Genomic DNA, 26,535 nt, shown 5'->3' on the forward strand with positions numbered 1-26,535 from the left:
ATTCTGGGAGTTCTGAGTGATTCTGGGATTTCTGGCGTGACTCTGGGATTTCTGAGTGATTCTGGGAGTTCTGAGTGATTCTGCCCAGAAAGTGTGGCAAACAAACCCTGAATATTGAGACACACCAGGACACAAGTGCAGCTTTCCCTGGGAGAGTTTCCTCCCTGGATCTCCGTGCGTCACTGGCACAAGGAAGAAGCTGCTGATTTCGCAGACATCCCTTCCCAGCCTGATCAGTTTATATATATTGTTTAACATGATAATGTAGCGAGCTGTTGTTTTGTGGTTTGAAAAGGCAGCTGCATTTGATTGATGCCAGGAATGGAAGTATTTGTAAAATGACACTGAATTAGACGCAGTCAGTTTATGGGCTTGGGGAAATGAATCTTTATGAAGAATAAAAGTTTATGATGAGGGAGGAAACTGAAGAAGTGTATGTACATCTCTAATGAAGCTCTTTTGGACTGGATGTCTGTTGCAGAGCCTTTCAAAAATTACATTTGGGCCACTGTACTTTTAAGAAGGAGATCTCTATATAAACATTATCCCTTGTGGTGGTCCAATCCAATTTTGTGTTTGTATTGTGTTCCCTCTGTGGACACATTAATTTCTTCCCTGGAAATGTGGCCATTAGGCTTTTTCAAAGCAGTTAAAACATATCAGGTTAATTTTTAACTGCTGGATTAAAGCTCTAGTGATTTTTAAGGCATCAGCCACAAATATGAAGCACATGGGGTTCAGTTTTCTGTATTGATCCCCAAACAAAAACCAAACACAACCTCTACTAATACCTAACAACATCTAAAGACAACCCCACATTTTATGTGCATTTTTTACACATAACGAGAACTTGTGAGAATAGAATACTTTAAAATTAAATTTAAATTCCACTTTGATGGTAGCCATGGATCAATGACACAAAACTTTTGAGAGAAGAAGCAGAGAAAAAAGATGTATCTAATTCTCTCAGCTTTCCTCCTGGAAAATGCATCTCTATGCAAAATGGATGTAAAATTCTGCTCATCTGAGTTGCTGCAATTCTTATCTGTATGCACCAAAGGAATGATTGCAGGGAACAAGATAAAGTCTAGTGAGTTGAAAGGTTAAAGAACTGCAGCTGGCAAACAGAGTCAGACTCAGCATTGTGTTAAGCCAGTCCCATGCCAGGGTAATGAGGGATTAGGGGATTTACATCAAATCTTAAAATGTACATGTGCCTTCCACTGTTTTACCATCAGAAATATTTCAGTAGGACAACTGTATAAATGGGATTTTTAGTTGAATATATATTGTAATAAGTTTCTAAATCTCTGCTGAACATCAACTCATCTAATAGATTTATAATAATAGCAACCTTGTATTCATCCAAAATGTTTTCTACTGTACTTGTGATTTCTTCAGGAAACCACTGTGTTCTGAAATCCATTTAATTTCACATGAACTTGGGAATCTTAAAGATCCCTTAAAGATTTGCCTTAGTCCTTATTAATTTCACTGAAACCTTGTGATTTGGAGACCCTTGTGAAACATGTTATCTAACATCGCTATTTAAAAATCTCAAAAATGTGATAAATTTCCAAAAACAGCACATTGGTTGAATCTTAATTCTTCAAGAAAGAAAGCAGTTCTTTTCTCTCTTTCCTTCTCAATCAGTCTCACACAAAGTGGGTGAAAATATCAGGGCTGGGATCATCTTGTAACACTGGAAAACATGGCATGGTATCCAGTGGTAAGCTTCTTTTTGAGCTGTCTGACCTTTAATCGCTGCTGAATAAAACCAACATGCTGTCAGGTCTCTGCTACGTTTCTCAAGGGGGTAACTCTGCCCCAAGTAGCAATAAAATGAAACCTCTGAGAGCTGATATTCAAGTCACTACAAGAAGAGGCAACACTGTACTCTGGGAAATACAACAAAAAGGGAAAAAGAAAAGAATAAATGTATCTAAACAAGGCAGTTGAGTTTGTTTAACAGTGAACAGGCAGTTGTTATATCAGTCTATAACTGAGACTGGGCTTGTTTTTATTTTTACCACAATATTTCATTTTTATTTGATTTTTTAAATCCAAGACCTTCAGAAAGAAAACAAACTCCCTGTACATGAATGATACATATTTCTGTTATTGAGGCACTTGCAATCTAATGTCTCAGGCTCTGTCTGCATCAGGTTTTACTCTCTTGTAGTCATTTTGCCACAGAAATCACTCTGAATACTGAAAAATGATCCTGTGGTCTTACAGATCTATGAAGAAATGAAAATGCTGAATTTAAATTTATATATTTAATTTTTACATATAATATATGTTCTATATATTTATATATTTAATACTGTATATTTAATACTGTATATATATATATATTCAATTTATATATTTAAATGCTGTATTTAAAATATGTTGACCATTTTAAATGGTCAAAACATTTTAAATACAGCATTTTAAAATAATACTTGCCCAGTCTGTGGGGAAAAGAAAGGGTGAGTTCCCACATAGGAATTAACCTGTAACAGAGAATTCTGGCTCACTCTGACACTGAGTCACACAGGAGATAATGATGTCAGTGCAAAGTTACTTCAATGGAAGTGGTGTAGATCATGGAATCTGATAAATTGCTTCAGTTGGGATTTTAGGCCAAAGACTGGATCCCTTCTTAAATTTCTTACTTTATAGTTTGCTAATATCTCACATGAATCTGTTACTTAACATTGATATACTATTGAAATGAATTTATTGATTCAATCATGGCTTTTTTGGTATTTGGTGGAATTTGGTATTTTTGTTATTTGGTAGAATCTCATTCTGTCTTCAGCTCAATATTACCTGAAATATTTAATCTTGCTGTGACCACATATTATTTAGTTAGATTTCTTTTCACACTGATGCTTACACTTACAATTATAGATGAACTGACGAGGAAATCATTTTGGTCTAGGGGTGAGCATCTCACAGTTCAGCCCAGGTGCCTCATTATGCCCTTTCTTTTTTTCCCATTGTACTGTACAAAGCTGATAAAATGCTGACAGAATTTTGCTCTGGGCTGCCTGTCTTGGGGAGAGGACAGTCCTTGATCCAGGGATGCAGGATGTGCTCCCATCCTAAGCACAGGACTGGCAGCAGCTCAGGGCTCTCTCTATTAACTGTGATCAAGAAACAAAGTGAGGTTTTCCCTCTGCACAGCATTTAGGAATCTGTGCAGGGAATTGCATTTCCCTTATTGCACTCTGCAGCAGAACTGTGTGCCCAGGGAATTTCCTGCAGAGAAACCTTCAGCACTGGAAGGACAGTGGGGCAATAGAGATGGGGGCTTGTTGGTGTTCATAAAATGAGCTCATAAAATTGTACAAATTGAAATTGGAACAATGCAGGCTTTAATAATTACAACATTTCTTATTGACAGAAATGACATCGAACACAATTTGAACTACAACACTCCACTATGCAATTAGAGACTTGTTATTTCAGTATTGTTGTTTTCATTGTAGCCACCTGTGGATTTTCTGCCTGCAGAATTAAAAGTGGAAGTGATACACCTGTAATTCATTCAGTGAAATGCAATTACTGTGGATGGCTTCAAAGCCCAGAGATACAGGGAATTTGTGTTAGAGCACATAAGTCTTCTATTGGCTGAGTAACAAATACTCACTCTCTACAACTCCTGAACGGTGGCTGTGCTTAGATGGGGTTGGGCTCTTTCTCCAGGCAGCACTGACAGAACCAGAGGACACAAGGGGAAATATAGGTTGGAAAAAGCTTTTCATGGAAGGAGTGATAAAGTTCTGGAATTTTCTGCCTGGGGAGGTGGTGGAGTCCCCATCCCTGGGTGTGTTTAACAAAGCCTGGATGTGGCACTGGGTGCCAGGGTTTGTTTGAGGTGTTGGGGCTGGGTTGGACTCCATGAGCTTGAAGGTCTCTTCCATCCTAGTTAAAAAAACAAGCAAACAAACAAAAGTAAAGATAACATGAACAAAAATGGGACCTAACTAAGGTGGAAGCACTGAGTTTGAGATGGTTTTTGCTCAGTGCCTGCCGTGTGCCCTCTCCCCAGGAACCACGGTGATGCGCATGGCGGCGTTCGACGCCGACGACGCCAGCACGGACAACGCCCTGCTCCGCTACAACATCCTCAGGCAGACCCCCACCAAACCCTCCCCAAACATGTTCTACATCGACCCTGAGAAGGGAGACATCGTCACAGTGGTGTCCCCTGCGCTGCTGGACCGGGAGGTGGGTGACAACTTTCCTATCTCCAGTCTCACGTTTTAATGGTTGTGTCCCTGATCTTCTTCTGGGTCATGAAAAGAAGCTCTTGGTCTTGTTGTTTGGGGATTCAGATACTCACTTTTGAGAATGCTCATTTCTTCTAAGAATTTTGTTTATTTCTTACTTGGACTGAAGTTCTAAGCTCTGATCAGTGTTTATAAATCTAGTAGTTCATAATTTCTGTGCAAGACATTTAGTGTTGTGTAGTGAGAAAGAATACCTCAGGATTAAGTGGATGTCAACTTAGAGTTAGTAATTGACACCCAGAGCTAGCTGTGCATATAGCTCACTCTGAGATTATTAGTTTAGTGCTCTATATCTTTCCTAGAATGTTTTTATGAGTGGACTTAATGAACTAATTCACTTGGTACCCCATAGCCAAAAAAAGAAAATACAAAAAGGGGTTGCGAAGGAACAGGTAATCCTCAGATGGCTTTAAGGTGAATTGCCACAGTGCCAAAATCCATGCTTATAACAGATCATTAATATTATGAGAGCATAAATTGATGGCAAAGAAGGCTTAGGTATGATCATTTCATGTTCAGAAGATAATAAAGTAGAGGCAATCTGTTAATCTAAAGGTTTAGATACCGGAATATATAAAATCTTGGCACCAGAGAGAGTTACTCTATAAATCACAGTTTCCTTTGATGAAGTAGCCCTGAGTGCTCTTAGATTCCTGGAGACATCCAAATTCTGTTCCTGCAGGATGTTTCAGGTGTGTGCTGAGTCACTGAGCTTGTCTTCTAAGTTGATTAGACTCAGGATTGTCCAATGTTCCCAATATTCAGCCCATTATTTTTCATGTTACCAGATAATGCACTTCCTTTTCTAGGTGGGTAATTTCTTTCTACAGGCTTTTCCAGCAGCAAATATTTCATGGGTAAATCAGTCACAGATACCAGAAACACAGTGGAGTAGAGCTAATGTCTGGGTCTGAATGCCTGTGTTTTTAAGTTTAAGAGATTCTAACTTTATTCATATTTGGGTGCCTGCTCACAGAATGATGCCCAAATTAAAGTTTACAAAATCCCTACCTTTTCTACCTTCAAGTTTCCCTTCCAAATTCATTGTTTCAGTTCAAACAGTTCAGCTTTTTACTGTTTTCTAAAGACAGTTTTAAGTATTTTTATTCCTCATAGATAACCATTCCCCAGATTAAACCAATTTACTCAAAATTAGAAAATCAATGGAAGGGAATGAACATGGCTGCTTTTCCCAGTGCCTTCCAAAGGTCACTGGTGATTCATGAAATAATGATGCTGCCTCCATGCAAGAAACCTGGCCTCAGTCAGATGGATGTTATGGCTGGATCTGAATTCCTCATGATTTTAATAATCACCAATTTTACACCTTCAGTTTGAAGGTGACATGACAAGTTGGGATCTGTTGAAATTCCAGAGTAGTTTTTGTTGCTCCAAATCTGAGTGGTTTACTAACCAAAACATGTGGCTATGTAGAATTTTAACACTAAAATTAAGTATTGTCTGCTGTTAAAATCCAGTCTCACTTTGTCTTGTGAGAGGCAAGGCTTTGGGAAAAAGGATGTTTATTTTTTCACAGTCATCTTTGTGGGTTCAGCCTCTTCCCTTTCCTGCCCATATGTCTTGAGTAGAAACTGGTGGTCAGGCCTCCATTTTCAGACCTGTGGAGTTGCCATTCATGGTCAAAGATTAATTACTTCTAGTTTTAACCATAATTGCAGCTTTTAGAGACAAGCAGTCTCAAGGTTTTTATTCTGAAAAAAAAAAATCTGGGTACCAATTTAATACTGATGCTATATAAATAACTCTTATGTATCCGTGTGTGGCTCATGAAATTGAATTATTATAAGAAATTGTCTGTGTGAGGTGAGGACAGAGGAGAGTAAAATGTGGAGGAGGAAATGTCTGAGTAGTTTAGGAGGAAGAAATGTCTGAGTGGATTCCTGCTTGGGGAATAAAGTGTCTGCACATCCCCAGGCTTGATAGAGTGGCTTTCTGGAAGGGCGTTGGGCTGGAGGGAGCCCCATGTGCCATTCCTCTGCAGGTATTAATGCCTTTTTATTGGAGCCTGAGCAAATCCTAAATGTTTTGGCCCCTTGTCACAATCTCACAAAAAATGTGTTGTAGAAACATGGGAGGAAGAAGTGTTCTTTCCCCTGAAAGCCTTGCTAGAAGGTGTGAAACACAAGCGGGAGGTTGGGGACAAAATCCTCATGAAGGAGAATTTGTGGTCAGGAATGGTTTTATCTCAGCAATTCTTATCTTGCTGTTCTGGGCACCTCAGAGGACAATGTGCTGTAGTAGACACGCAGAGGAAGCAGCAAACCCTCCCATCAGCTTTTCCACTGCTTGGAAAGGAGGTTGGATGTTGAGAGCAGCTCAGCTGACGCTGTTTGAGCTGGAATTTGAGCCAGCAGCGTTTGCAGGTGTAGCTCATGGAGGTGCACACAGCCTTTGTATAGGGGTGGAGAAAAGTGAGATTGTGCTGGGGAATTCCACAGCCCAGACACTGCAAAATCTGGTCCTGGTGAGTCTGATTATTCGTGAATTCCAGTTCAACCTGCAGCTTCTCCGAGGCTTTACTGAAACCTTTGACTGGGTCAACAGCTGCTGTGATTGTAGGTGTGCTCTTTAAAGCTAAAGCAGCCCTAGACACCAATTAAGGAGCTGAATTAAAGTAAAAAATTCTCTAGGATGGACATGGAGAAAACTATTTTTCATCATTAATGTGATTGTGCACCAGAGGTTTATATGAACTCTTCCAGAGCATGTTAAAGCACTGACTAAAATTACTCCTATTTTCCATCTCTGTAACATTTACCACTGCTTGGTCCTTGATGCTTTTGGGAAACTCTTCACTGCATTTAAGAAAAATTAGCTGAATATGGTTTGAGGGGTGGTTTTGGTCTCTTTTATTGGGTGTTTTTTTTTGGTTTTTATTTATTTTAAGTATGATTTATTTCATGTTTCTGCATCAGAGGGAACAGGAGACTGGAGGTGTTGCCCAGTGGGGGAGACTGAGATGTGGACATGGAAAACATCTGGCAGGCTTTGCCCACCTGGAAATTCCAAATTTTTTCTCCATGCTTCAGCATTTTCAGAAAGGGAGCTATGCCATGGCTAGAAATTCTTGTTCCAGAGCAAAGTATCAAAATAGAGGCATTTACATTAAAATTAAATAAAATTTGGACATCTAGACAGCTCAATTTTTTAATCAAATTATATAGATGGACAATTCTTAATTTGCATTAGTAAAGATCTATATTAACAATATTAAGAGACAAAAATGAAATACTTTTATTTCTAAAGTATTATTGGGGAAAAAAGTTATTTCTAAGGAGATACTTTGAAAATAAATCAAATGTAAAAGGAAAAGGAACTGACTTGTTTCTGGTCAACTCCAACTGTGCATCTTAACTATGGAGGACCAACTCAATGTGAAAAGATTTTTTAAAAATTCCTATAAGTCTTCAATTTTATTTTTTTTTTCTGTGACTCTGATTTATTGAGTCTGTTTCTAAATGGAGAGTTTGGAGATGGGAATGCTCCCTGTTATGAATTGTCTGGGTGTTTGATGGGGCAGGGATGGGTGATGGAGTTGCTTTGGAGCTGTTTCCATATTGGAGTATCCCCTACAAAAAAATCCCTCTGTCCTTCTGCACAAAAAGTGCAGGAGCCCCCCAGTCTCCATCCAGCAGGATGTAGGGAATGCTTCCTGCCTCCAAGGAAAAGTCACCGTGAAGGATTTGTGTTTATACACCAGCAGATTTTTTATTTATAATTTTTTTAGATTCAAAATTGTTTCCAGAAGTGCATGATCCTGGGGGTTTAAAGCAAAACTCAGGTAATTTCTCACGGAACATCCATTTTCATTTTCAGAAGGCAGGTAAGGACACATTTTTGAAGATTAATGTGGGTTGTGGTTTTTTTCCTCTTGTGGGAGTTAGGCATCCTTGAATGTGTCAGTAATAAAGATTGAAGAGTGTTAGGGGGCAAATTATACCTCCAGGTATCTGTTGGAGAATGCATTTTGATTCATAAATTCAGAGGAGAAGGATGCCCTCCATCAAAATATATGGTCTAAATGACACAAAATAGAGCACAACAGGGAAGGAGGGTAAAAAAGCAAGAAAAACAGGAGGAGGGGAAGAAGTTGGAAGGAAACCTTGAGGAAATGTCCTAAATTTCAGGGATGGAGAGTCCAGCTCAAAGTGACACTTCCCTGCAGTGAGAGGAAAATAATGCTCCTCATGAAGTGAAGAAAACACTTGTAGTCTTGTAGAATGAGCTCTGAAATTTCCTTCGTGGGTCAGGATATGGATTTTCTGCTTGCCCACAATTCTGCTTTCCCAGTGTTACAGACCTCTGTTCTCTATAGGAAAGCAACTATGATTTGTATAAACGTCATGGCTAAAGTACTAAAGGAAAGCTGTCACCACAGTTGCTTAAGTGAAATATTTACTTCTCACAGTTTGAGAGGTAACCTGCTTTTGCTTTTGATAGGAACTGCTGTGCTTAATTTGAGTTCAGGTTAACAAATGGTTTGAGCTGTCTGCTGCACGCTGATCTGTGTGCTGGTGGTTTTAAACATCTCAAGAAATCCAGTTCAAGTGTTCTGTGGTTGTGAGAGACCCTGGGCTGGACTGGGGTGAGTGAAATGTGAGTTCTGCTGCGGGCTGACAAAAGCTCTGTGTTCTGTGAGCATTTGAACCAATCTCATAAATACTTGTTCCTCTCTTTATGACTTGGGAAAATGAAGCTGAAAGCTTTTTGCCATGAACTGTGAGAAAGCTGGAGTTGCACCAGCTCCCACTGTTCATGTTTGTGTGGACTGCCCACAAAACAGAGATGGTTTGGGGTCTGCAGCATCTCCCTGGTGAGGGAGCTGGGCCTGGTTACTCCGGAGAAGGGGAGGCTGAGAGGGGATCCCATCAATCCTTACAAACATTTCCAAGCTGGGTGCCAAGAGAATGGCCCCAGACCCTTTTTGATGGTGTTCAGCTGCAGGACAAGGAGCAATTGCCATAAAATTAAACAGAACAAGTTGCACCTCAACACGAGGAATAATTTTCCCTGGAGGCGGCAGAGCCCTGGAGCAGCTGCCCGGGGAGGGTGTGGAGTCTCCTCTGGAGACATCTCAAACACACCTGGACAAGCAGCACCAAGTTTTTATTCTGAAAAAAAAATCTGGGTACCAATTTAATATTGATGCTATATAAATAACTCATGTAGTTCTGTGTGGCTCATGAAATTGAATTATTATAAAAAATTGTCTGTGTGAGGTGGGGATAGAGGGGAATAAAACATGTAGGAGGAAATGTCTGAGTAGTTTAGGAGGAGGAAATGTCTGACTGGATTCCTGCTTGGGGAATAAAGTGTCTGCACATCCCCAGACTTGAATCTGTGGCTTTCTGGAAGGGTAATGGGCTGGAGGGAGCACCATGTGCCACTCCTGGACACTTTTCTTATTGAATGAAACAACATTCCTGCCTTGGAGAGGCTTGGACTGGGTCATGTCCAGAGGTCCCAACTCTATTCTGACTCTGCAACAGCTGGCTGAGCCTCCCTCTTAACCAAAGGCAGTGGGATTTAAACCAAACCTACAGCAAAAATCAGAGTACAACACCCAGCCAGTGCTGGGTTTAAACCACACCTGCAGCAAAAATCAGAGTACAACACCCAGCTAGTGCCTCTTCTGGCTGGGAGGGATGCATGGCTGTACAATTTTCAAATCAGCAGCACACTGCTGGTGTGGAGCAGGGCAGAAATGTTCTTTACAGCGTGGAGCAGCTCTGCTGGCCTGAGTAAATCATAGGGCTCAGGTCCAAAGGGCTGAACTTTTATTTCTCAGTGGAGAAATAGAAAAATCTCCTCCACTTGTGCATGTGGACACCACCCTTTTTATTCATATTTTCCCTTTTGGAGATAGGTGTCTTAGCAGTCAATATAGTTATTACCTACTCGATCTAAATGCAAATGCTGAACCAACAGTGCACTCTCATTTTTAATGAAAAGATATTAATCTTTTCAGCAAATGCATTCTACATTTGATCTTGGTATTAACCTCTAACATATTCATATTTACAGCAATTGTGGGAAAACATATACCTTGGAGCATATCAGCTCTAAGTTGGAATAATTGTATCATTTTGTCTTGTCTTCTCTGACAGAACTCCCACTTGCACACCTTTAACTTGTTTTGCTGTGTGGTAAATTCCAGAGCTGAACCTCAGTTTCTATGGTTTAAGGGGTTTTAGTAATAGATACAGCGATATCTCATATTTCTTTCTGCTTAAAAAACACGATAAGGTGTTCACCATTTCCCCATGGTTAATGCATTTCTTACATTCTGGTTTCTGATGCTTGTAAACATAAGCAGCAGAGGGTCTTGAGTCAGAGGAAAACTCATGGGCCTTTGGTGTCTTTTTAGAGGATACTCCATATCCCATTATACCTAAAATATTATAAATGGGGAGGAAAAAACATCTGCCAATTATAATGTTATTTATGAAAATATGGACAGGGATTGAAAGTGCTTCTTAGTGAAATGTAAAATCATATTTAAAGTTTATCTTGTGATGAACTTTGAGCTTAAATGCCTGTAGTGAGGAAAAAAAATCTTAGTTTACCAGTAAATCTTAGTTTGATTCCTATTATGTTTTTGATGAGATAGCTCATTAACCTGTTCTTGAATCTTGAAAGAAGCTGTGCAAAGGACAAATAAAAGTCAAAGTAATGTGTCAAAATACAAGCAGTATGATTCAGGTTACAAACAGGAAAAGCTCCTGTTGAGAGAACATGAGAGGATATGTATGCTCATTAAAAACACAAAGCTGATCTGTTTGAAGCTACAGTGGCAGAATTCCTACAAATCTTTCATGACGTTGTTAGATAATTTCTAATTTCATTTAACACGTAGCTTGGTAGTCTAAAGAAAGAAAGAAAGAAAGAAAGAAAATCCTTCCTTCTCCTTCCTTCCTTCTCCTTCCTTCCTTCTCCTTCCTTCCTTCTCCTTCCTTCCTTCTCCTTCCTTCCTTCTCCTTCCTTCCTTCTCCTTTCTTCCTTCTCCTTTCTTCCTTCTCCTTCCTTCCTTCTCCTTCCTTCCTTCTCCTTCCTTCCTTCTCCTTCCTTCCTTCTCCTTCCTTCCTTCTCCTTCCTTCTCCTTCCTTCCTTCTCCTTCCTTCTCCTTCCTTCATCTTCCTTCTCCTTCCTTCTCCTTCCTTCTCCTCTTTTTCTTCTCTGACCATAATAGGACCAGAGTTTCTCTTCTGTAAAAACCCATAAGGGATGAGCATATCCCATCAGGGAGCCATTCCAATATTCCTGTCTCCTCCTGGGCAGGGAGTGCAGCACCCAGACCTGGGGCAGACACATCACTCGATGCTTTTCTTCCAAACACAGAACACCAAGTGTGAGAATCCACTTCTGGAACAAAGATGAGCAAACACTTTTGCTGTCTTTGGGGATGGGCAGCTCCCTGCAGAAGCTGCTGCCTGTACTTTGTGTTTTCACCTTTTCCCCTGGAGCAGCCAAACCCTCTGGAGATGCCCCCAAATCCCCACTTTGCCCCTCTGTGTCTGTGGCAGTCCTGAACTCTGGTTTGTTGGAAACAACTTTGCAGGTAGAGCCCTCTGGTCATCACAGCCGACTTTATTTCCATCAGAGGAAATCCATAAAGGAGCATTCCTGCAGCTCTACTGGCCAGCACCCACCTGTAGGTGCTCCTCTATGGTTTCACCCAACACAATCTGGAGATCTGCTGCATGTCCTTCTCAAACTTTTCACCTGGAGCTTGCAGGTGTGATAAATTACCATTTAAAGGCAGAGCTTCTGCAAGGACTTTGCCTTCCTCTCCAAGAATCCCAAGATATCTCACAAAAGAATCTTTTAATTTCTTTGTGTCTCCTTCTGACAAGGAGGGAAGAAGGAGCATTTCTGGTTATTCATTAGAATGTTGGATTTGTTTCTTAGGTGGGCTACTGGCCCTTCATTCCCCAAGGAGATTCTGATCTATTGGTGGCCCCAACCATCATTTTAACTCTCACAGTTTGCTTCCTGGAAAATCTCCACATTTCCCACAAGACGACACAAATCTGATTTTTCAAACCTGCAGCTCTCTGTGGCTGCACTAAGCAATATTTATGTTCTCCCTCTGATGTTTTGGGTTAGGAGTTTGGGTATCACTGCCTCCTGTGGCAGATAGTTTGCTGATCCGCTAGAAATGTCACTCATCCAAACATCCTGAGTTTCTCTGACACTGATGTATTGCAGAGAGATTTAAAAAATATCATCCTCAAGGCACTTACAAAGAGTGACACAAAACATGATATCAGCTGCCCACATATTTTGAATAGAAGCTGATAATGGAAATGTCTTTTTTTTTTTTTTTTTTTTTTTTTGGTGAGAGTTTCTTTATTAAAAAAAGAAAAAGAGAGGAATATTAGTTTTATGGATGTTGAGAGGTGAAAATCCCACTGTGACAAATGGCTGTCTAAGAAGGGAAAAGAAGCAGTGGACTTAGAATAAAAAAAGCCTCCAGTTGTAAGTTTTGCAGAGGAGCTGGTTAATTGCTAAATGGTTAATTGCTAAATGGTTAATTGCTAAATGATTAATTGCTAAATGCTGGCAAATATTCTGCTGGAAATAAGAGCACAACAATCTTCAATTTTCATCTATGACTAAAGATGGTGAAACTTAGAAATTCCAGGCTGAGGACACACCACACATTTTGCAGATGTTTGGGGCAATGTTTTCAGTTTAGGGAGAGGTGGATGAGAACATAAACAGAAAGCAAAAAATTAATGCTATCCATGGGGTGCCAAAAGGTGGAAAAATCTGACAGATTCTCACTGGCAGTGTTTTATCAGCCCTTGCTTGGGGCCAAGGAATATGATTTTAAAATGTAGAAATGCATCACTATGGATTAATCCCATTTTTTTTCTTGGACGTTTCCCATTTCCAAACATTTTTTGCTGGCTGGAAAAGATCAGCTTCCTGCTACAGAAGCAGTGTGGAGCGCAGTTAATGCTTGGAAACAAAACTTTTGGATATTTTCTCTTCAAAGACTGGCTTTTTAACACAACTATCAATACCTTCAGGATGCTCAGTGCTGAAGAGAGCAGAAAGGAGAACATCTGGAAGGGGTCAGTTCACAACCAGCACCAATCAAGTAGGGTTAGCACTGAAAATAAATGGAATTACTTCAAAGTTACTATAGGAATAATTGCTTAGTTTGGTGGAGTTGCAGCTTGGAATACTTGCGACTCAACAAGAGTTATCCCAGAGGCACAAGATCTGATTTTTTTATTTTATTTTAACATGAAAAGAGTATTTTCAAATATGTAGGTGGTTATTTTTAGTTCTACTAGAATAATTCTAATTTCCCACTGTGTTATTTTTGGATAATTCTTCTAGCACCAATGGGGTTTTATTTTTGATTCCCCAAATGTCATCAGACAACAGACACATCTCTGTCATTTTATTTCCACTTTCTTTTATCTTTTCTGTTTTCTTATGACTTTCTATTTTTAGAGTGCATGTAGCAAAAATCATTTAAAATATGCTGGTTGGTAGGAGATTATATCTTAATACCATCAATTGGGAAATTTCTTTTTCTCCAAATTCTACCCAAATTTAGCTCTCTTTTGTGCTGGAGTCTCTAATTACAATAACATTAATTAAATGTGTGTGTGTTCAACTTTTAGTTTTCAGCCTATACTGTAGAGTTTTACAAAACTCTATTCAAGGTTAAAATAAACCCCTCTTATTCTGCATGGAGAACATTGATTTTTAGTTTTCTGTTTCTATACTCGGTGTATAAATTAAAAGGTAATATGAGAAGGCAGAATGTGAATAAATATAATGAGTCATGTAAATCAGGTTCTCCTTTGCTTCTCTTCTGGACTGGAGGATCCACCGGTGTTCCACTTGTAAAACATTCAGGGAACTTTTGGCCTGATTGTTTTAAATGTTTGTATATTAAACAAATCTCAAAAATTGAAGTCTTAATTAAAATACAGCTGGAACATCTTAGTGAGACAGTGGCTGCCTCTGAGTCTGTTTACACTTGTAAATGTTGTCCATTAAACCCATTTTGTGTACACTGAAACCCTTCAGAAGCTCCAAACCTAAGGCTTAAATGAAGGCATTCAATGATGTGGTGCCTTAGTGTAGACAAAATGTTCCCTTTAGCCCAGCCTGGTTCTTTCTGTCCATTCTGTGCTGTTTGATGCAGCTGGAGCCCCCCAGGTGATGAATTTCCCCTTTCTGGGGGATCCCTGTGCCCCCTGTCAGTGATCCCAGTGCTGCTCCTTGCGCCCCAAGTCCATTTTTTGAAGACTTTTACAGTTTGTGATGCCTTGGGAAGGCTGCCCTAGAAGAGACTGGACAGAGTTAAGGAATAAAGCAGGGATTTATTAAAAGGATCTCCTCCATGGATCCACCTTGGGCAGCACAAGAGCCCAGCCAGGGCTGCACCCAAGATGAACCAAAATGGTCCCAAAATGAACCCAGGATGAACCAAAATGGCCCCAAAATGAACCCAGGATGAACCAAAATGGCCCCAAAATGAACCCAGGATGAACCAAAATGGCCCCAAAATGAACCCAGGATGAACCAAAATGGCCCCAAAATGAACCCAAGATGAACCAAAATGGTCCCAAAATGAACCCAGGATGAACCAAAATGGCCCCAAAATGAACCCAGGATGAACCAAAATGGCCCCAAAATGCTCGAGCACTCCCGGGGTCTCTCCCTGGGATCAGCTCTGCTCCATTTGCACCTTGCAGTTCATTGTCCCATTGCAGCTTTAGCCCCTGCAGTCCCACCCTGCTTGTTTTTCTCTCTCCAGCCCACGGTGTTTGTGCTCTTGGGCTGAGATTGGGATCATTTGTCCTTGGTGCCCAGCTGGAGCAGGAATTGTTTTGTGTCCCTGCTCTGTGCACAGAGCTCAGCATCCCCTGATGTGAGCCCAGACCCACACACTAAAGCAGCACAGAATGGGAAAAATAAAAAAGCCAAAACCTGAGACATCATTTGCTTGTGACATCTTTAACTTGATCTGTCTTGTGCTATTGCTTTTATGTTCTTTTTTCCTTTTTTTTTCTTTTTTTTTTCCCTTCAAAACCAACTTTATTTCCTTGAGAGGAAATCCATAAAGCATCATTCTCCCTGCAGAACAAGTAAGAGCTGACTCCTTGGAGACCAGAGATAAATCACTTTTAAGGGAAGATATTTCTCACTAAGAAAAGTAATTTGTAAACATTTTAAGTTTGTGCCATATTATCCCACCATCCCCAAATAGGTGCCTGCATTAAAATACTGAAATGTGAATTCTCCCTTGCAGGCCGATTTTACAGGGAGCAGCATTTATGAATGGTGACTTTTCTTCTTTGGCAAACAACATGTGATATCTTCAGAATACTTCACCTGACACTGCTCATTTAATGTTTTAAGAACCCTGGACCACAATATTTTTGCCAATTAATTTTTCTTTATAGTATTTATATTGGGATGTTGCCCTGCATAAACATTAAAAGTAGATTTAGGCCAGGCAACACTCACACTGCAGGTGAGATGTGGGGTAGTGCCATGGCAGGGAGACTTCCAGTCTTTGAAATGGGAAATAATTCCATTCCACTTCCAAAAATCATGGAAATGGGATAGGAAATAATCAAAAATAATTAATGGGAATTGGCAATAATTAATAAATGGGAAATAGCTCCATTCCAATTCAAAAAATAATGGAAATATTCCAGCTTTAAGGAACTGCAACAGAAAAAAGGTCCAGAATCTGGTCTTTGATTCCACAGCAAAGAGAAATAGTAAATTTTATTCCAAATGTATTTCAACTTAATAAACATCTGTCCTGTATATTTAAAACTGCCATTTCAGGATTGTAATTATATCATCTGAAAATAAGTCCTCCTCAAAAGAGAATTGAAGTGACAGGCTGAAGAAAATGAAACATGACGTTGCTCGTTCTCCTTTCGTCCTAGAGCTAAAATTTAAATTAATTTTCTTCTTCTTGTCAGAAAGTATTTTAATTAGAAATCACTTTTGATTGCAGTTTTCAGAGAGGAATGGGATCCTTCCCATTGTGTTGTTCAGTGTCTTCATAATATTTGACTAAATTAATCTTTGCAGATATTTTAAATAGTTGATAACTGTGATGGTAATTCTAAGGAAGGTTAAAAAACCTGAGATAAATGTAAAGATTCTCACTTTTTTTTTTTGTTTCTTGGCACCTTTTCATACAGATATGGTGTGTTTGTTGCCATAGTTACCTGCTTGTTGAGAGAAATGAATATTTGATAGTAGCAGTAACTAGACTGTAAAAATTAGTTATGCTGCTTCAGTTCAATTTAGGTTTATCACACTTTTTTTTTTTTCAGCTGAATTTTCATTATAAAATGTTGAAGGAAAGTTGTAGAGTCATATTCCTCTGGGAGCTACAAGTCTCTGTAGCCCTGTAAGTTCATTCACACTCATTCCACAGCCCTCTGATGAACTAAAAGATCCTAATTAAATTTTCTTCCAACATACCTCAATTTTCAGTTGCCAGACCTCTTCTAATGGGAACTTTTATTAATATCTTCATCTAAATCTCACAGAGGACAACAGGAGCCGTTCCGTGGCCACCACAGGTGGTGGCTTCTTGTGCTGAAACAGTGAGAGGTCAAATGCAGGGGTTTGGCTTAATCTCTCACTCCTGAATAATTTCTGGTTTGCCAAAATCCCTTTTGACACCTGATTCATCCCACAGCAGACAGTGGAGCCCCACACAGCTCAGGAATGCAGCTTCCAATGGCTATCCAGGCAGAAATTCAGGGGAAGTTGCATGTTAGGCAGGAAAGGATCTCCAGAATAATAAAAGAAGAATATGTGGTTTAATTAGAAAAATTCCAGGATTGAAGCAGTTGCTGCTCTGACATTTACCTCAGCACTGGCACTTGCTGCCTGCACTAAAATCTTTGGCAGAAAGGGTGACTTGAGGGAAAAATGATGCTCTGGGTCATGTTGTCATGCAGGGCTGTCTCAGGCAGAAGTGACAGAAATCGTGTTGGCTGCATTATCTTCCCTTACTCTAATTTCTCTTGTCTTGGAAATGTCTGAATTGTCTCTGTGCACTTTAATGTAGCCTTGATAAAATGCATAACTCGTGGAAGAGACAAACTGAAGGGAGATCAGAGTTTTCCCAGGCGATTTCTGCCTTTCCAGTGAACCACGAGAGAGATGGAAAGTGCTGAAACGAGGGAGGATTTGTCAAAAATGCACTTCTAACATCTGGAAGCTCAGAGATTTCCACTAATGGGATTAACTGCTTGAGAAAACGAGGGGAAGGCAGGAAAATCTGTGCTGCTGGTACTAATGGTGTGATTCAGGCTTTCCTGAGCTAACCAGAAAGTTGTTGCCATTGATTTTCACCTCGGAATTTGCAGCGGGTCCAAGGCAGCTGCTGGGGGGAATTGGAGATAGCAGAGCTTTTTGCTGGACTCTTGACTTCTCACCATGGCCTAATTATAACATTAAGGCATCATGTTCCTGCCTTAAAAGAGAAATAATCACCAGGTTCTGCAGGCTGAGGCTGGAGGGGAGCACTCTGTGCCAGCAATGGGTAAAAGCTTTGCTTTTAGCAGGGTGAGCATTGAGCAGATGCTCCTGAGAGCTGCCAAGGAGAAAACAGTGGGGTTCACTTAGCAAAGTCCAGCACTTTAAAACAGATTGGGTTTTAGGTGTCTGGTTTGTGTGGGTTTTTTGGGTTTTTGGGTTTTTTTTTTTGGTTTTTTATTTATTTTTTTTTCCTGTGAGACATAAAAAGGTCTAAGTTTGATCAGAAAGTTTTAGGAGCTGTTGTGAGTTTGGCTCTGGCTGTGCCTGCACTGGGATGGAGCCATGGGGCTGAACAGAGCATGTGAATTCTTTTCTTGTCAACTCTTCCCTTCCCCATCTGCTCAGGGTAATTCCCTTCCCAGCCCCCAGCTTCCTGTCACTTTTGTACTGAGTTTGATCAATATTAATTTTTCCTTTTTTCAAGCAAATATAATGCCTGGCAGCTTATTTATTAACCTAATATAAAATTTGCATTAAACAATGTTGCACCAAAATTTCCCATGCACCCCCTACCCTCAAAAAACCCAATAAAAACCCCAAAACTCTGGGGTTTTCCAGTGTTTTCTGGCCCTTCTTCCCCAGCCAACATGGGAAGGATTTTGTATCTTTCATGGGAGAAAATTCCATTAGCAATATCCTCAAGCCTTCAGGGGATTTGCCATCTTGCCTAATTTGTTAAGGGCTGTCTGAGTTTTTCAGACACCCTTCAGGTAAGGGGAATTCTTCAAAACTTCAGTCTTTGGGTGCACTGGATGTAGGGAGGATTTGAAATTTATTGTCTAAAGAGGATCTTTGAAGTATTGTGAACATATAGATTTATATATATATGTAAATATAAATATGTATAAGTGGTTTGTTCTTTGGATTTTTTTTTTTTTTTTTTTTTTTTTTTTTTTGCTTGAAAGTCCTTTGAAAGATATTTTATGACTGGCTTGCCTTTAATTGGAAAATGGGACATGGAATTTCATATGGTTTTGCTGGGAATGTCATAACTCAGCATAAAAAGTTCATCCCATCACATGGAAAGGTGTGGATGGAGTTAAAGCTTTTACTAAAGCAGCTGCCAGTGGAGTCTCACAGCTTGATTTGAGGAAGGAAGCAGTATTAAAAAGAAAAATCATTATTTATATTGTGTAAATGAGAATTTATTTTCATTTTTAAAGCAGATCTTGTCTCCTTTTGGGTGGGAGGAGCAGAACACTGAATACCTGAGCTCCAAAAGTTTCAATAGAAACTCCTGCCTTGTCAGGTGCTGTACAGGAGCATTGGTCTATCAGCTTATTCCTGGTCCCCTGAAGTTTATTTATCATTTTTGGTTTATCAGCCTCCACATGAGGCAAACAGGATTTGATTGCATGATCTGACATGTCAATGTTATTTTTGGGAGGCAAAGGGAGTCTGATTTGATCTCAGTGACTTGGTGAGCTACTCCTACTTGAAGAGATGGGTTTAAATTAAACTGAGGATGTTCATTTCCAATAGATAAAGCAAGATAAGGTTTTCTTTTTTCATCCCAGAAATGATAGAAAGCAGTATGTAATTTTTGGTTTATGAAGATGGAGGACCGAAAACTGACAGAGATTTTGGAATATAAATTAAGAATTTAGATGACATTTTGAGGAAATGGATAAGCAGAAGATGCTGTGCACTTTGGTTTGAGTAAAACCTGTCTTTTTCAATCCTATCCAGGGAAGATAAATTATGTAGTGTAATTCAGACTATTACTGATAAGTGTAATGGATCAAACAGAACATTCTTAGTTTCAATAAACAGGAGTGAGAATGGGAACTTCCTGAACACTTTCCTATTTTCTGTGCAGCCCATCTCAGAAAATACTAGACAGTATCTCTAAAATAAACCATACAATGCACTGCAGAAAACATTCTGGAGTATTTGATATCACTTAAAACATATCTTCCACTTGGTTATAAATATTGGAGAACACTGGGATAGTGTTATTGCATTTTGCATATAAATATATTTCCTGTTTGTACATGGCCCTGCCAGTAACCACTCAGAGATGCAACAGCTGATTTAAAACCTGTAGGCAAAAAGGAATCTGCTGCAAATGGAGGGTTAAGGCTAAGAGATTAATCTCTTGTTAGAATTCTGGGAGAAAGTAAAGAGTAGAGAAAAAAATGAGTAGTAAATGAGAAATGCTCAAGAACTGGTGAAGGGGTTCAGAGCACTTAATTTAGGTTTTTGAGCAAGATGTGCAGTTGTGCACTCCGTGAGAAAAGGAGTGTTTGGCTCCTGGGTTCCACAGTCCACCACAAATGGCACTGAGCTCTCACAGGCCAGACTGTGCTCAGAAACTTTCCATGGCAGGAATGGTGTGAAATGTTTCTTCCCCCTTGCATACACAAGGGGTGTCTGCATTCATCAACTACTGCAAAAAAGAAAAATGCAGCACAGGAAGGGTTGGAACTCAAAAGAGCCCGGGACAGAATTGGTTTGGCACGGTCATTTCCTCTCTCTGCAATACTGCTGTGTGGATTTTAGCTATTGTGCAAACATCTGGAGACGTACAATGATGTGAATTCAAAATTTCAGTCACTTGAATTCCATTGGAAATAATTCTAGAAATTTCTGTGTTTTGGCTTTGAGCTCAGCGTACATCAGAAAAGCTCAAGAATTTATTTCTGTGGTTCTGATTTGGTTATTTAATACCAATCTCTGTCAGAGCAGAAAAGAATAACAACATCCTTAAGGCTTTACCTGCAAAGAGACTCACCCAGTACCAGAGCCCATGGCTTTGGTTTTGTCTCCTTGTAAAACAACCATGGATGCTTTTCCTGCTGCTGTGGGCATCCACTGGGTCTTAAATAACACATGCATCAAGGAGAGCACACCCAGCTGCTGCCCCTGCTCCAAGTTTTATTGCTGGACACTTCTCAGGGTGCCAGGCTAATGCAGGCCCATCCATTTCTGCTTTCCCAAGATCCTGATTTTGGTGGAGGCTGCCCAAGGAAAGCACCACTAAGATTTATCTCCTTGTTCAGCCCTTTCCTGCAGCAGGGGAAGCCTCAGATGGCCTCTCCACGCTGCACCTTTTGCAGGGCAATCCATCTCTGGAAGCAGCCTTTGCTGTGGGGAATCGTCTCCTTGGGAGGAGCAGGGGCTGCTGGAGCACTGATTTACTCCTCTGCTAATCCTGGTGTGCGTGACAACAAACACTGGGTGGCCAGAATGGCAGGAATTTATGTCTTGGGGTAATAACTGGGTAGATGATGACAGAAAAAAAAAACAAAAAAACCAAAAACATTGGTTTGGAACTATTTGTCATAAAGCTGGTTTCTCATCTGGTTCTGCATTCCTTTTTGTTCTGCAGTCCTTGTCTGATAAATAATACCTTTTCAGTGGCTCCCACCTTCTTGACAAATTTCTTCTTTATAAAGAAACGTTTATTTAAGTAAATGGTGTGTTTTCAAAAAGTTTTCAACATGAGAAAATGTTTTTTTTATTTTTCTTCTTTCTTTAACCTGAGGAGCTACAAATGTGTTACTGAAATATCAAACATACTTTTCACTAGAATTTCTCTGGAATTCTGTTTCTTTGGAATACATAAGAGCAAAACTGGGGAAAAGAGAGAAGAAGAACAAGGAGAGGGAAAATTTTAAAAGGCAATGAGGTGCAAATATATAATCTGTGAAATTGGAATTTTGGCTAATTCACTTGTGTTTATGGACAACAGAATGGAACTGGGTGAAGGGAAATATTGAGGAATCTTTTCTAGCAAAGGTTAAACTATGGAATTCCTGTCTAAAAGAATATTCATGGGTATATTTTGGAGGAGAATGGAAAAAAACCCAAACAACTTCAATGTATGTGCTTTAACAAAAAAAAAAAAAAAAAAAAAAAAAACAACAAACCATCAAAAAAAGCCATTTATCAAGAGTGTCCCAGTCAGAAGAATAAATTTTGGGGTTCAAAATATTTATTTCTTATATATAGTTTTCAAGGCCAGGTTGGGCAGGGTTTGGAGCAGTGGAAGGTGTCCCTGCCTGGCATGACATGGAATGAGATGATCCCTTCCAACCCAGACCTTTCCTGATTTTAAATCACCCATTAAAGTGAAAAATCCCTGCAGTAAAAATGGATGAGCAGAGAGCAGCCTGTGAGAGCTGAGGTGTGGCTGTAATGGAAAAGCAAACAGGTGAAAAACATCCCTGGTATTTCTGAAGGGCCCTGATGACTTTTGTGAGGAACAGTTCATTTCTGAACATCCAGATGTTCACATAATAAGGTGCTATTTAAATTTAGCACAAACTTCCCTCCGTCTCTCTAGATAGCATCAGACTCTGGGAGTTTTTTAAAAAAATATAAATTGAGCTCTTCAGAAAAAATGCAAATCAACAGATATAGCATGGCAGAAGAATAGAAACAAGAAAGGGTTTGAAATGTGGTTTTAGCCACATTGTTTTAGAGTTTATGAGTCATCTGAAATTCTTCTCTACTGTGGAAAATTGCTTCAGAAATTGCTCCAGGCATTTAGCTCAAAAATCCTGTTTCCACATTTGTTCATAGACTCACAACTCCTGCTCACATCTGCTCACTCGAAATGGACACTTAAAAACTACTTTGGGTTCAGCTTTTGAACTCAATCAAGGTGCAAGGTTTTCTGAAGTATGAATTTTAAAGACATTTTAGGAATAAATTATTATTTAGGCATAAACTATATATGGGCATAAAAATATTAAATTATATAATAGCAATATAATGCTTCTAATATTCTATATTAATAATATATTGATTATTTAATGATATGATAATTATATATAGGCGTGAATTATTATTTTAGTTCTATTTTTCTAAATTATAATTTATTTCAGTTTATGGATAAACTTTAATGTAAATATTCATGAGGCTTGCATTAAGGATTTCTTTCTGCACCTCCTTTTGTGACCATCAAATCAGCAAAAAAAAATGATGGTGATCTCACTGAAAAGTAAAAATCTGGTAAAACCAGTGCCTGAACTCAGGATTTGCTTGGCTCACATAAAGAAAACCAGAATATAAATAATATTTCATGTTTCTAAAAGCCTGTGGTGCACCTTGAGAGATTCAGTGGAGACAGAAACCTCCTGTCATCTGTGCCATGGCCCCGTCCAGTGCTGGGAGAACCTTGCTGCATGTTCAGGGTTATTTCCTTCTCCTCAAAGAGGTTCTGGTTCCAAGGCACCCTGCAAAGATTTCCTTTGCCTTTCACAGTGTAAGAGATTAATCTGGTGGAAAACCCTTGATGCTTTTATAGCGAAAAAAAAACCCAAAAAAACAAACAAAAGTGGTGGGGGGGGGGGTGTGTGTTAAATGTACTGAATTTAATTATTTGCATTGAATATTCCTTTGGTTTTTGTTGTTGTAAGCATGGGCTGGTAGCTTGATCACCCCTGGAGGTGTCCAAAAGCAAAATTCTCCAGCAGCTCTGCAAATCTCTGGCCCAAGAAAAGCCCTTGGTAGCAAAGATGAAATTTACCCAATGCAAGTGAAAGTTGATGGCTATAGTGAATATTTACCTGGCCTGGGTGAGACCATGGGGCAATAGAATGCAGAGCATTAGAGACTGGAGGCAAAATTTCCACTCCAGATGGGCGAAATGGGATGATTTTGTATTTTTAATCCCTTAAATAATCAGGGTCAGGGATTCAAAGGCACTGACTTTGCTGAGAGGTGGGGCTGCTCAACACCTTTGAAATGAGGCAGTTTTCCACAGGGCTGGTGGAAGGAAGAGGTGGGAATCTCATTTCACACAGCCACAATGTCAGATCCAATTGTGCTGGCCTAATCTCAGCTGCCTGCTGGAAAGGAAATGGCAATGGAACGATCACATCAATATTCCACGTACCAGCGGAGGGGAAGTAATACTTTTAAAACATAATTTATATGAAAATGTTTCTCAAAGGCCTGTATTACAAATACAAAGGATATGAAAGATTTTAAATGAGCTAATAGGAGGAGGAAATCAGCAAAACCCTTTATTACATCCCCTTTAATCACAGGGAGATGTATTTCCAGCTCATCAGCTGTTGATGTGCAGAGTGAGAGGTTCTCACAGGTATTACAGCGCCCTGAGCGGGTCGCTGCTGCTGAGAGAGCGACGGTGAATCTTGTTTCTTGGTCAGAAGGCTGGATTTATTGATCTATGATATATAATACATTATAACTATACTAAATAGAATAAAGAGAGAGAAGTTGCAGAGCTGCTCAAGCTAGGCTAAGAATAGAAAGAAAGAATCTCTAACAAAGTTGTGTCCAAGGGCTCTGTCCGTAGCTTGCACTTTGTGATTGGCCCTTAATTATAAACATGGGAACATGAGCCAATCAAGGTGCCCCTGTTACATTCCACAGCAACTGATAACAATTGTTTACATTCTCTTCTGAGGCCTCTGCCCTCCAGAAGACACAGAAATCTGAAAGAAAGGGTTCCTGTGAACAAATGTCTGCGACACACAGGTTCTCACAGGTGTTCCTTGTGGAGCTGCCCCACTGCCCAGCCTGGGGTTCACCCACCCCGTGCCTTTCACCTGCACCAGCAGAGCAGGAGATGGAAAAGGGCTGGGAAATAAAAAATTTACCTGGGAAAAAATACAGGACACAGAGCACAGCTTTAAAGAGAGATTTCATGAAGGGAGTGTGAGTGAGTGTGCCTGAGTGAGTGAGTGTGCCTGAGTGTGCACCAGTGTGCCTGAGTGTCCCTGTGTTTATTTTACCCCCAGCTAAAGGCTTTTAAATCTTTCCTTTCTCAGGAAGGTGGAAGTTTGTTAATGAGACAATGATATTAAATCAAATGGATCAAGGTCCTGGGAGAACAGAACTTTTTCTGTGGCTGTTTCTTTATTTACAATTTCTTTGTAAACACCATAAAGAGAGGCCAAGACTGGGTTGTGTTTCAGACTTAGCCAGATAAGAACCCTCTCAGGCTGGACCCAGATCCCTCACACGTTAATGAGCAATTCTGTGTCCTCAGTGCAGGAGGATGCTCTCAGATGGGAGGCAGAAATGAAATTTTCTTTGCAGCTCACACAAAAGGGCTGCTCTGCACAGGGATATTCTTATTTTGGGCTGAATCTTAGCTTGAGATGCAATTTGGCTGTCAAAAGGGGTTATTTTAATTTTTTTTTTCCCAGACTCAGGGTTAATATTGTTTTCCAGAACTGAGTCATTGCCGTTGAGTGACCTTAAATTAAAACACTGTACACACAATAGTAGTGATCCCTATTATTTGAGATCCTCTTTTATATAATTGTACAGCTCTATTATGTTTGTTTATGCTGTACATATATTCTGCTCATTGTCCTTGCTGCTCAGATTCAAAAAGTCATGTTGCTAGCAAAAGGAATAATTTTGATTGTTGCAAATGTGGTTTTGATTGTTGCAAATACTGGAAAATCAGGTATGCTCATACAGCAGTTGAATAAGAGCTTTAGAGAATTTCCCTTAAATCTACCAAATCTTCACGATTCATTAATATGTAAAACATTGCAGAGTGGCTTAAGGTAAAACACATTTCAAGGCAACTCACCCTGCAGCCAGTTATTCTGAAAGTTTTGCCAAAGTTCAGGATTTGAGCATTTCTAAAGGTGGTGGCACAAACTTGCTTTTACAGGCCTGACCTAGGTAAAAACCACAAAATCCTCGTTATGACTCAAATTTTGCCCCATTTGTAGAAAATAATTAAAATGAGGCAGAAGTAAATATTCCACCCTGTGGAAACTGCTGCTTTTCTGATTGCATTCTGCTAATGAGGGTGTCAGAAATGCTCATTCCCTGCACCCGAGTGGGGGAAGCAGTTCCCATTTCATTAAAATACTCTGCTACTATTTTTAATCCCTTCCTTTTGCCATCTGAGACTGTGTGCTGTGTTTGGAGTATTTTATTTTTAAAGATTAAAAAAGAGGCAAGTTAAGGAGAAATACTTTACAAGCTTATAAATTCTCATGAGGCTTTTCATATAAATCTCTTAGAAAATGTTAGATGGGTGTGCCTATTGAAGGGATTTTATTTAACTGTGGGAAAAGAGGGAATTCTTTGTCCCAGATACTTTTTTACCTCCCAAAACCTCTCCTGCGTGGCCTGATTTGAAGTGGGCCATGTGATTTCCTCTCAGCTTTGCTCTGCACAACAAACAAAACACAGACAAAATCATTTTCAGAAGCCATTCCCAGCATGGGAAATTCAGTTAAATGTTGAAGCATCATTAATTTTTATCAAGCCATATAAATGGAAGGAAATATGAGTCTAAATAATAGAAAGGTCAAAATCATGGGTATCTATAGTTATTAGCAGAGCTTTATGGGGCATTCAGAATTGATGTTCTCTAGTGAATCCTAAATCTAATTTTATAATTGACAAATAAATATAATTGCTTGCCTTACAGCCATGATTATTTTTTTGTCTGTAGATCAAAGTGCTATAGACATGGAAAATTTATATTCAATCCTCAGAACTTTGAAAAGTTATAACTGAAAGAGATACCTGGGTCTCTGAACCTTCCTTCATCTTGGACCTTTGATGTGGTAAAAGAGCCTTTGGGAGATCACATCACACTCCTGGGTAGCTGCACTTGGCTTTAAGAAAATATATTTTTAAAAAATTAAGTCTTGGTGATTGGAGCTTATTTTAGTGAAAGATTGCAGATGTGTTGACCAGGTGTGGTATTTTCAGCACAGAAATGTTCTGATGG

General features: G+C 39.6%; 1 protein-coding gene across 2 annotated transcripts in view; it reads left to right on the forward strand.

Moving 5' to 3' along the window:
• Positions 1-26,535, forward strand: part of CDH13 (cadherin 13) — a 441,187-nt gene that overhangs the window by 303,351 nt on the left and 111,301 nt on the right. For both annotated transcript variants that reach the window (XM_058813426.1, XM_058813425.1), the window contains exon 7: positions 4,043-4,221. In XM_058813426.1, coding sequence (XP_058669409.1) covers positions 4,043-4,221 — 179 coding nt within the window. The remainder of the gene's footprint in view (positions 1-4,042; positions 4,222-26,535) is intronic.

This window comes from Ammospiza caudacuta, chromosome 13 (assembly GCF_027887145.1).
Source record: "Ammospiza caudacuta isolate bAmmCau1 chromosome 13, bAmmCau1.pri, whole genome shotgun sequence".
NCBI lineage: Eukaryota > Metazoa > Chordata > Aves > Passeriformes > Passerellidae > Ammospiza > Ammospiza caudacuta.